Raw genomic sequence first — 12,119 nt, forward strand, 5'->3', positions numbered from 1 at the left:
AATGAACCAAAAAATCAAAATTCAATAAAAATCACTTAAGTTGTTCAGTAAACGAATGAGAAAGCAGTATTATAAATTTTGGGGACTAGTTTAATAAACCGACCAATGTCTCTCATCCCTCCCTGGTATTGCCTAATGTTATAGTTTTGTGGTACATTATTACTATTAAGTCCATTAATTAATTTTAGTGTAATTAATAGGGTGAATTCTGTTTTCTACTAATACTTCTTATTTGAAAAGATTTGCCTATTATTTTTTTTATACAAAAAAAATATATATTGAAGATAATGAAAAATGAAGAGACTAAAATGCAGAAAAAGATATTTCATATGCAAAATAAAACTTTTTTGCCTATAACATATGTTAAAAAATAATCATTATTGACACAAAACGTGTATTTTACATTATTGCTTTTTAGACTGTAAGAAAAATTGGAGACAAAAAAGTTTTGATTTATGAAATATTCCTTACTGCTTAAATAAAAAACGTGAAAAAAATTATTGAAATGCATATTAATTAAAAATAATAATTTAATATGTACAATTTAAATAGGACTACAATTATAACGTGGACAAGATTTCTTTCTGTATTTACAATTATCACAATGAGTATTAAGTGTTTGTAAACAAACTAAATTATAGTGAATTTTCTTGGTCGTTCCAAATTGTCGATTTCCACCAAAAAAAAAGACCCCCCCCCCAAAAAAAAAAAATTAAGGGAACGACTCCCCACCTTAAGTGTGCCACTATATTCTTCAATGGGCGTCAAATGTGAATTGTCACACTCTTACCAGTATGACTTCGAAACCGATTGATATCCGCTGGATTAGGACCGGTTCTTAGTCATATTGATAAATCATTCAAAGCATCGTATTACAGATATTTTTCCACGAATATCAAAATAAAGATTATTACCTAATAGTTTTGTTAGCCCGGACCTTCGGTCCCTCTGGGCTAACAAAACTCGTTTTGATATCCGCGGAAAGCCGATGCTTAAATAACTATACCTACCAGAGATCATTTAAAATAAAATTACAATATTTTTTTCTTTTATAAAAACTAGAATTTTGACACAAATAATTAACCTACAAGGATGTCGCACCCGAAGAAAAACTATTTTTCAACTTTTCAGTCATTTATGCTACACAGAGTGGGGGGGGGGTGACATAATAAGTAAAGGGGAAAAATAAAGTTTACTGAAATTTTAAAAATCGGACCAAAAACACCAAAATAATGGGAAAATATTTTTTTAAAAATAGCAAAAAGCTACTTGTTCTCTCATCTACAGACACAAAAATCATTTAGCATTTTAGGAAATATAACTTTAACTAAGATGGAGGAGGGGAATCTTTTGCAGAATTTACACCCCTGCATTTATGGGCACTAGACCCTTTCTGATGTTGTCCGGTAAAACAAGAACGAAGGTAAATAAACTGGTAAGTAAAAAAAAGTTTTTCTTCAGAAGAAATATCCCTCAATCATAATTAAAACTCACTTTTCTTACAAAAAAAAATATTAAAAAAAGATTTGATATAACTTTTTTTTTTGATAACTGAGAACAACGACTTATTAGTGAATAATACATATTAGTGTGGTGAGATTAAGAATGTAAGGGTAAGATAAATAGATGTAAGATTGTTTCGTGAAAGCAGGAAATAAGATTACACTGGGCTGTTTATTACACTAGTCCCCAGAAATTTACGATAACGTTGGCTTAACAACTTTTATTGAGTTTATTAAGTTGAATGTCCAAACGGTTCAATTACTAACTGTAATGTATAGAAGGAGTAATTTTGTGAATCATCGAGAGAGAGAGAGCGTGTTTCTAAAACTTTGGGGACCAATGTCAATATTTTTATATTCCTTATTCCTGTAAATCGGCATCCCAATTGACAACAATTGCTACAACATCTATTCATCTTTCCCTCTGGATTCTTGGGTTAATAACATTTGTCTATGAGATGTTTATTTGGATTTCTTATCACCGGGATTCGAACTAGATGCTCGTGAGATTGGCTCCAACGTGTTGATTAGCATGTATCTAAACATGGAAAAATTAATATTAGACAGAATCACAAAAAGTTAACATATATTTCTAGAATTTACATAATATGCAAGATTTATAAATGTCCGTATTCTATCGAGAAATTATAGGCACAGCTCTTATTGTCCTATGGTGGTGTAATCTAGAGGATCGAGGGGCGGGAGGGTAACCTTTTCGCGGACAGAGTACAAGGATTACAACGACCACATTGCGTCTAACGTAGCATTGCAAAATGGGGATAGGAAAAAAAGCGTCACTATCCAATTATATAAAGTAGTAAGCGTTTTTTGTCTGTACCGAAGGATCTCGCTAACTGCTGAACAGATATTGTTCTCCTTTACAGTAAAGCTCCTTATAGGTCCTGGGAAAGTTTTAAACTATTTTTGAGAAGGGTGTCTTCACCCCCCTCCCCCCAAAAAAAATATTTTTTGTACTCTTTTGAAACTCAAATCTAAAATAGGACGAGGTCGACTTTTCCCCCTCCTACCTTAAGTGCCCCTAGAGGCTTCTAGGGGGCGTAGCCGCTAGTTTTAAAATAAGGAATCAAGCAATTCTGACTTCTAACTTTTTAGTTGTAATAACGAAAGTTCGGCCGAGGCACGAACCAATAACCTTCTTAGAAAACTAGCGGATATGAAGTGCTACATACCTGGAAAATGTAATATACAACCTTCTGTACCAGGTAACTTGACTACTATGAGCATGCATGGCCCGTCGCAACTAAAACAAAATTAGTTTACATGAAAACTGATGCATTTGTGAACTGAAAACGTTCGTAGTGTCCTAAATTAATTAGGCTCTGTTAGACGGTTAAAAACATAAAAGAACCATTCTTCTAGCCCTATTACCTATAGCATTAGCCAAAGTTATAGTATTTTATTTGCTAACTTAGTCGGATGGACGGACGGGCATGCAAATGACATAATTCGGACGCCGTAGTGTCATATTTTAAAATAAAAGACCCAAAAAATGCTAAATTAATGTTGTATTAACCTAGGAATTGAAGATCTTAGTTTAAAAATATCAAAATAAACGGAATATGAAGTCATATAGTGAATACGTTAAACCGTTTGGCCGTTACGGCCTTTAAAGTTTTAGATTTTGGAGATAACCGTTACCAGGAACATTTTACCATAAATGCAATAGAACCGTTCTTTTTATAAGAAGCAAATAATATTGTATCTGAACAAAAAAAACATACCTGTAGCCACTGAGCGGGGCCAGCCATGTAAACAATACTACACAACATATAACTCATTGGTATATCCACCAGAAAACTGTATTTTCTCATTAGGTTCACAGAGGTTAAGCAGTACACGGATCTGTACTCGTCCTAAAAAAGGTTACAGTAAAATAGGGAAAGTTCTGTTCCCTAGTAGCGCAGCTATAAACAGCCAATTATTGTAAATTAAACAGCAATATTTGGTTTGTATAGTCACCATAAAACTAATGACATTTAGCCTTACACCTTTTTTTATTAATAGGTAATTTTTTTCACTGATTTTCAATTCCTTCAACAAGCAGAGAAATTATCGTCACAAAGTCTGTTTGTTCCTACTTATCAGATATCTTAGGGGATAAGACAATGAACGAGAATTTACTGTACATCTCCAATTATGATAAACAAATTACCCCTTAAATAGATTGAAATCATTGGTAAAAAAGTTTGTACATCTATATTTTGTACAACACAATCAAGATTTAATGAAAGTCCTTTCTATAGAGTAGTTACTATAAAACCAAATTAATTGAGTTTTGTTTGCGTGTTTGTAAGATCTTGGAAACTGTTGGACTGGCTGGATTACATTAAATGAGCAATCTTTACACTTACTCTATTCAAGTTTGAGGCTATTATATTACTGTATTGTACAGGTCGATCTCCAGAGAGGGAGGAGACATCGGGCTGTTTATTCAATAGTCCCTAAAGTTTTGTAATAATGTTTCCATATTCGTTGGCCTTTGAGACTGAATTAAATTCAAATTGGTTGGTTCATTAAGTAACATATCCTTCACTTGTTGTAATCTACAGAAGGTTTAGTCTTGTGTATCATCATCATGGGGAATATACATCAATTTATTGGCAACTGTCTTATCCCTTTAGATGTTCCTCCTATTTATTTATGGTCTTGATTCCTTATAGTAATATTTACAAGTACTGACTTAACGTCAGTTTCAAATATAACACCACGTCCTGCTGAGTCCAAGACGTGGCCGATCACATGAATGGGAATTCATACGGCTCTTGTAATGAATCAACTGTTCTAATTTGGAGCAAGCACATCACGGCTGCCGAAAATGTTCACTCAGGCAACAAAATTCGGCGCACCATGATGCCAATGACAGCATGCCTCTTTTTCAGTCTTGATGTGATTTCAAATAAAACAAGAAAAAACGTTCATGACTCTTTAAAAAGTATGAATATGGTTAATCTATTTCATTTAATTTGGCTTTAATAAGAATCCAAAGAATAAAAAACTAATTCGATTAACGCTACCAATCCAACATCATAAGAAATAAACTTGAAAAATAAAAATGAGACGCCTAGCGGCAAATATTTGAACTACATTTAAATGATCTTTAGGTGGTTGTGTGCACGATGAATTTCTACAGCTACAACATTAGACGCGTAATAGTAGTTCATTACAGTCAGATTCTTCAGATTCAGTACTTTTATTTAATCTTGATTGGTTGTTTCAATCCAACAGAGCCAAATCTTAGAACCATTAATAGTACAAAAAGGGTAATTTTGCTAATCATCATTGGGAATGTAAGCTTCCTGTATGTCGTTACCTCCAGTGCAAGGCATGCCAAGGCATAGTAGAGGGAGATGTGGTTCTTGTGACTAGAAACTCCGTGTCTGTCGAATGTGATGACTGTATTGATGGACAGAGATGACACGTGGCGGGACACTATATCACTCACTAGCTCCTCACGCCATCTGAAAATTTAATATGTTAATTCATATGTTGAATTTGTAATGGTGTCATTTTAGTAGCAAAGCTACGATATGATTCGAAATGTCTGTTCACCTAAGAGAAACGATATGATTGAAACGTGATAACAACACTTTTGTTTGAAAATTTACCTTACAAAGCGCATTGTTGTTAGTACAATAGTCAATTGTTTTCAATTCATCATCTTCGCAACTGATGGATGTTGAAATCCTTGTTAAAGGTTTATCTACTTATTCCTGCTTCATTGAGATTACACACCTTTTTTTTTGCAGACAATAAAACTCCATCCTTCAAACAAAACCAAATGGCAGCCGCCGTTAGTAAAATGGCGCGGCGAGAAACACAGCAGTTTAATTTACCTGACGTTAGGATCATCCTTAAGGGATGTGTGATTCACTAGAATAATATTTTGCTCTTGGATTCCAAGAATCTTACAGCTAGCATACAATTCTTCTTTCCTAAAAAATAGTTTTAAGATTAAAAAAAGTTTTAAGATGAAAAAAATCCATTTTATGTATTTTGTGTATTGTGCAATTTTATATCTAAACAAACCTTATTCTATATGTAAGACTTTTTATTATGCTATTATACATATCTTAACAGCTTATTTTCGAAAGCACTGCTGCTATTGAAATGTTGCCCAAAAATCGATAATTTTTATCTTAATGTGAGCATAGAATATAAAATAAACGCCGTGCTTGTTAAATCGTTTGTTTACCGTCTAAAAATACCTTATTGCTTGGCTTCGCTTCTCTTGATATTGCTATCATTGTTTTAATAAAATATTACCTTAATTTTCCCTGCTTTCTGAAGTCACCAACTGACAGACAGAGCAGATAAACTTCGTTTGTCTACAAAAAAATATAGTTATTTAATATTATTATGTTCAAACCAGAATTAGGACATTTAAACATCGGAATGGCTCTTAAAATTTGGTGATAGAACATAATGTAATTATCCCAAAAGCTCTTATAATCAAATAAACTTTTGTCTTTGATGACATAATTTTGGGTTTGAAAAAGGAGCCGTGAATGAACTATTCAACTAGGTATCATCTTTTTTACTGGACGGTATTATGACAAAAATTGGCGGATTCAATGCAAGTTTCTACTATTCCCCATTTTTTTAAATTGTAAATATACAGGGTGTTTTTATTTAATAAGTTAAAAGTATTGCTTAATTTAACCCACTTGCCATTAACAGAAATTAATAATCTATATCTTAAATTCTTCATTGATATGGGACATTTTGTATGAGAAAAAAATATTTGGCGATTTTCAACAAATTCTGCCTTAAAAACCGGTTTTTTCAAAGTACCTATTTTTAGAAGATTTTTGGATCATGACTAATTTAAAGGGTTTACAAAAATGCGTACATTTTTAAAATCAAATTGCGCGGCTTGTGTTTATAGTAGAAAAATGTTACGCATATCGTTAGAATCGTCATAAACTCTAGTTTTTAGGTGTTTAAGAACTATTCCTGTGCTACGTATAGTTTAGGAGCTACGTGGTAAAATGTTCCAACTTACTTAAAATTTTCAACAATTCTCACATTTTCCAATGTAGCTTCTATACTACAAATAGCCTGTATGTGTTACATATATTTCCAAAAACTAGAGTAAATGACAATTCTAACGATATGCGTAACATTTTTCTACTATAAACACAAGCCGCGCAATTTGATTTTTAAAAATGTACGCATTTTTGCACACTCTTTAAATTAGTCAAGATCCAAAAATCTTCCAAAAGTAGGTACTTTGGTAAAACCGGTTTTTAAGGCAAAATTTGTTGAAAATCGCCAAATATTTTTTTCTCATACAAAATGTCCCACATCAATGAAGAATTTAAGATATAGATTATTAATTTCTGTCAATGGCAAGTGGGTTATATTAAGCAATACTTTTAACTTATTAAAAAAAACACCCTGTAGGAGGGGGGGGGGGGAGGTTCACGCGTTTTTCTTAACCTTAGGCTAGGTTATATAGGATACAGGGAGCCCTGCAGTAATAGTAAATTCACGGTGGTTAGGTATAGAGAAAAAATCCCCCCCCCCCCAAATTCAAGGGGGGGGTTTTTAATGCAACCATCTCGTAATCAATGTATAAATGGCACTTAGAATTCGAATTTCGATCTCAAATTTTGCATGAGTAATCCTTGGTAGGTCTATTTTCCCTAAATCGAACAAAAAGTTGGAAAAGTAACGGCTGGCAGCTGGCGGCTCAGCCGTTTAGCCGTTGTTTGCCTATTTTTAGGGCAAATTCATCATTAATTACGTAGGAATCAACTTTTAAAAACAGATTTTTGGTTTAATTCATGTTAAATGATAGCAATAACCATTTTTAAAATTTCTAGTACCAGCTGCTAAACGGCTAGAACCGGCTGAAAACGGCTGGGAGCTGCCAAGAGTATGAAGAGTTGATAGGGCATGTTACATGTCTAGGGGTAGGTTTTTATGGTTGCTGAGCTCAAAAATGCTACCAAAAATAGTGGCAGCCCATCCATATGGCAGCTGGGTAACAGCTGCAGCTCAGCTGGGAGCGGACAAGATTAGAATGAGTAGATAGGGCTTGTGACGTGTCTAGGGGTAGGTTTTCGGAGTGCTGAGCTCAAAAATACTACCAAAATAGTGGCGGCCCATCCACATGGCAGCTGGGTAACAGCTACAGCTCAGCTAGGAGGGGCCAATAGTAGAATAAGTAGATGGGGCTTGTGAGGTGTCTAGGGGTAGGCTTTTATGGTTGCTTAGCTCAAAAATACTACCAAAAATAGTGGCCGCCCATCCATATGGCAGCTGGGTAACAGCTGCAGCTCAGCTGGGAGTGGCCAAAAGTAGATGAGTAGATAGGGCTTCTGATGTGTCTAGGGGTAGGTTTTAATGGATGCTGAGCACAAAAATTAGTGCCGTCCCTCTTATATGGCAGCTGGGTAATGGCCACAGCTCAGCTGTTTTTTGAGGCTTAAAAAATTGATTATTTCAGTGGAATTAAACTTCTCCCTATTAACATTTTACCTTTTTTTCATGGATATACTATTACTAATAACTCTTTTTAATTACTAGATTTCACTGTTTCAAGAGCTGAAAACTACCAAAAAACGGCTGAAAAAAGCTAACAATAGCCAAAAGTACATAGCATGTGACGTGTCTAGGGGTAGGTTTTTATGGGTGTTGAGCTCTAAAATACTACCAATAAAAGTTCGGGCCTGTCTATATGGCAGCTGGGTAACAGCTACAGCTGAGCAGCAGCCCTTACCATGCTGCCATTTGGATGGGCTTTTCTATTTTTGGAAGTATTAATGAGCTTGGCACCTTACACCTCTTTTACACATCACAAGCTATATCTTTACTTGTTTACTTTTATCTGTTGGTAACTGTTCTCAGCCAATTTCAGCCGTTTTACAACTAAATCAATACATTGATAAGGTGTTGTTATTAATAATATAAAATGACAATAGTGTATTTATAATGAAATATTCAATATTTGGTTATCCTTCAATAGTCCCAATAGTCAATGAGTCTTAAATAACGGCTTACTGCTAAGCTTAGCTGTTACCCAGCTGCAATATGGATGGGCGGCCACTTTTTTTAGTAGTATTTTTGAGCTCAGCACCCATGAAAACCTACCCTTAAACACATCACAAGCCCTATGAACTCATTCTACTCTTGGCCACTCCCAGCTGAGCTGTAGCTTTTACTCAGCTGCCATGTGAATGGGCCGCCACTATTTTCGATAGCATTTTTGAGCTCAGCACCCATAAAAACCTACCCCTAGACATGTCACAAGCCCTATCTACCCATTCTACTCTTGGCCGCTACCAGCTGAGCTGCAGCTGTTACCCAGCTGCCATATTGATAGGCGGCCACTATTTTTGGTAGTATTTTTGAGCTCAGCACCCAATAAAACCTATCCCTAGACACCTCACAGGCGCTATGTACTCATTCTACTCTTGGCCGCTCCCAGCTGAGCTGTAGCTTTTACCCAGCTGCCATGTGGATGGGCCGCCACTATTTTTAATAGTATTTATGAGCTCAGCACCCCTAAAAACCTACCCCTAGACACGTCAAAAGCCCTATCTACTCATTCTACTCTTGGCTGCTCCCAGCTGAGCAGCGGCCGTTACCCAGCTGCCATATGGATGAGCTGCCACTATTTTTGATAGCATTTTTGAGCTCAGCACCCATAAAAACCTACCCCTAGACATGTCACAAGCCCTATCTACCCATTCTACTCTTGGCCGCTACCAGCTGAGCTGCAGCTGTTACCCAGCTGCCATATTGATGGGCTGCCACTATTTTTGGTAGCATTTTTGAGCTCAGCAACCATAAAAACCTACCCCTAGACATGTCACAAGCCCTATCTACACATTCAACTCTTGGCAGCTCCCAGCTCAGCAGCGGCCGTTACCCAGCTGCCATATGATTGAGCTGCCACTATTTTTGGTAGTATTTTTGAGCTCAGCAACCATAAAAACCTACCCCTAGACATGTCACATGCCCTATCAACTATTCATACTCTTGGCAGCTCCCAGCCGTTTTCAGCCGGTTCTAGCCGTTTAGCAGCTGGTACAAGAAATTTTAAAAATGGTTAATGCTATCATTTAACATGAATTAAACCAAAAATATGTTTTAAAAGTTGATTCCTACGTAATTAATGATGAATTTGCCCTGAAAATAGGCAAAAAACGGCTAAACGGCTGAGCCGCCAGCTGCCAGCCGTTACTTTTCCAACTTTTTGATCGATTTAGGGAAAATAGACCTACCAAGGATTACTCATGCAAAATTTGAGGTCGAAATTCGAATTCTAAGTGCCATTTATACATTGGTTACGAGATGGTTGCATTAAAAACCCCCCCCTTAGTAAAAAATCAGGGTGGAGGGGGAGGTTTTGTGCTCGCTAGACACTTCAAGGGAAGGCACCCTAAAATTACCTGAACTAAGCCTAGAATTGTAGGTCCAAAGAACATAACCTCGTCATCAGGATGACTGATAACCAGCATAACTCTCCTCCCACTGGATAACTGTTTGCCATGCTTCCAGCTTGTTCTGAACAAAACAAAAGATGATGTTCCTATATGCAACGAAATAAAAACTTAATAAATAATAAAAAGTTTAATTCCAAGGCCGTTTAGAGAGGGTGGGTACAATTCTATGTTGATCAAAATGTATAAAATAAGAGGAAATAACCTATTTTGCCTTAAACTTTATTACTGTAATATAAAATCATGATTGCGACATATTAGGTACGTATTGTTTTTCTTCTGCATATTTCCTATGGTACTATTTCTATGTTGCAAATGTTATAAGCTAACAAAATATTTTATATTTATGACTTATATTTTTACGAACTGAATAAAGATTATAAAGAATATCAATATTTTGTTAAAGGAAATATCATTGAATAAGAGAACACCTTACCTACAGTTTAAGCAGAAATATATTGCTGAACAGATGACCAAGATGATTAGTAATAAAGCCGTTAATTCCTCCATCTGTGTAAAATAAAAACATATTGTATATTTTAGCCATAGTTCTTTAATAATATATCGATGTCCGTCTGTCTGTTCTTTAAGATCTCGCCTACCGCTGAACTAAGGACTATATATTACTGGTTCCGTAACACGTTCTACCATTAAAATTTTGAAAATTATGTTATTTAATTCAATTTCAATGTTTGTTATATATACGAACATTAAATATAGACGTGTCTAAACGTTCCAACCAATGATTTTAATCGACACAGTTAAAAAAAAAAGAGGATAATAATAGACAATCTAATTTAGATCAAGGTTAAGAACACGCTAACCACTGAACCTATTGAATTCTCCATTCCTAGAGGAAAAATAAAATTGGCCCTGGAAGATTATATATAATTGAAGTGTGGGTGTTTGGATTGTTTTAGGCTATTTTTCTGTCATTGCTCTACATCCCCTTACGAAAACAGAGCCCCCGGATGATAGGGGTGCAGTCTTTAGATGTACAACCCCCGAAACAAATAAAATAAGGCTTCCCTTAGCCCTAATTGATCAGATTTGATATTAAATATTTGAAAATAAATTACCTTTATATCATATTCAAAATATTTTCCCATTTAAACGGCCGGCCTCTTCATTCCATTAAAATTACCATAAAGACTTATATTTATAATTTTTCAACATTTTTAATCACAAGGACTGTATTAGGAATTATTCTTTCTCAATAATTGAGATTCTTTCTTCTTGTCATTTGATTTGTTTGTGTATTGAATCCTTCCCCTCCTTTCTTTTCTGCAAACAGACAGGCTTATGGTAAAATGGAAAAATAAATATGAAATATTTTTAATAAAAAAAGTGGAAAGCCCAAATAAATCATTTATCCTTTGGGAATAGCATTAAATAATGTAAAAATAATATAAAAAAATAATCATTGTGTTTTTTTTAAAGATTTTATAAAAACAAAATAATATTAGCTATTTCAGTTTACAATAAGCCCAGGGTTGTCAAGTTGTAAATATGAGATTAGCATTTACTTTATTTATGAATCGGCGTCCATGGATTTTTTAAAAATGCACAATTATTGTTTTAAATGCATAAAACTCTTTTTTTTTAAGTTTAATCAGTTTAGAAAGGTTTGAAAATCTAAGCATTTTAGCAATTTAATTGCTTATAATTTTGAGATTTGTTTCAAATTGCAAATAATCAAATCTAAAAGTAGATTTTTTTTGTATAAAACAAAAAAACCTTGAAAATGGCTTTCCCGATGTTCATGCTTTAGGGAATTCCTTATTTATACCTTAAAATTGTGCTAAAGTTATTCTTTTCTGTGTTGTAAACGAATGTGGCTCGATAGGCCACCGCGGAAAAGCCGCACAATAAAAAAATGGAAAAAACTACAATTTTTTGTGCATATTTTTTATAATTATTAACCGCAACATATTTTCTCCTTTTTCTATTGTTCAACTTGTTGATGTTCGAAAGTCGTCGCAAATAACACTTTTTGCTGGCTTGATCAAGTAAAAAATTTCCTTACTCAAAAGAATGTCTGATCCATATCTACCAACTTGTTAACTAATGTCTCTCTTTTTGTTCCCATTTCCCCCTTATTGGGGATCAAGGGACACTTTTTGTTTATCTACCAACTTATAAAAAA

At 34.6% G+C, this 12,119-nt stretch overlaps 1 protein-coding gene across 2 annotated transcripts; it reads right to left on the reverse strand.

Annotated features, from left to right (window-relative positions):
- Window positions 1–1,039: 1,039 nt before the first annotated feature.
- Window positions 1,040–11,267, reverse strand: PIG-L (phosphatidylinositol glycan anchor biosynthesis class L). 2 transcript variants are annotated; one of them, XR_013880745.1, is made up of 10 exons: window positions 11,053–11,267; window positions 10,410–10,483; window positions 9,923–10,037; window positions 5,787–5,848; window positions 5,357–5,455; window positions 4,834–4,981; window positions 3,245–3,376; window positions 2,693–2,763; window positions 1,911–2,040; window positions 1,501–1,613 (listed from the first exon to the last, which is right to left on the reverse strand). XR_013880745.1 is itself a non-coding variant. In XM_080164631.1 (9 exons), the coding sequence occupies exons 1-9, from the start codon at window positions 11,080–11,082 to the stop codon at window positions 1,965–1,967; spliced, it is 807 nt and encodes a 268-aa protein (XP_080020757.1). In that variant the 5' UTR covers window positions 11,083–11,267; the 3' UTR covers window positions 1,040–1,964. The 2 variants fall into 2 exon arrangements, 1 of the variants encoding a protein (XP_080020757.1); XM_080164631.1 differs by having other exon boundaries at window positions 1,040–2,040.
- Between the last annotated feature and the right edge of the window lie 852 nt (window positions 11,268–12,119).

Source organism: Acartia tonsa, chromosome 6 (assembly GCF_053477335.1).
Source record: "Acartia tonsa isolate MP-2025a chromosome 6, ASM5347733v1, whole genome shotgun sequence".
Taxonomy (NCBI): Eukaryota; Metazoa; Arthropoda; class Copepoda; order Calanoida; family Acartiidae; genus Acartia; species Acartia tonsa.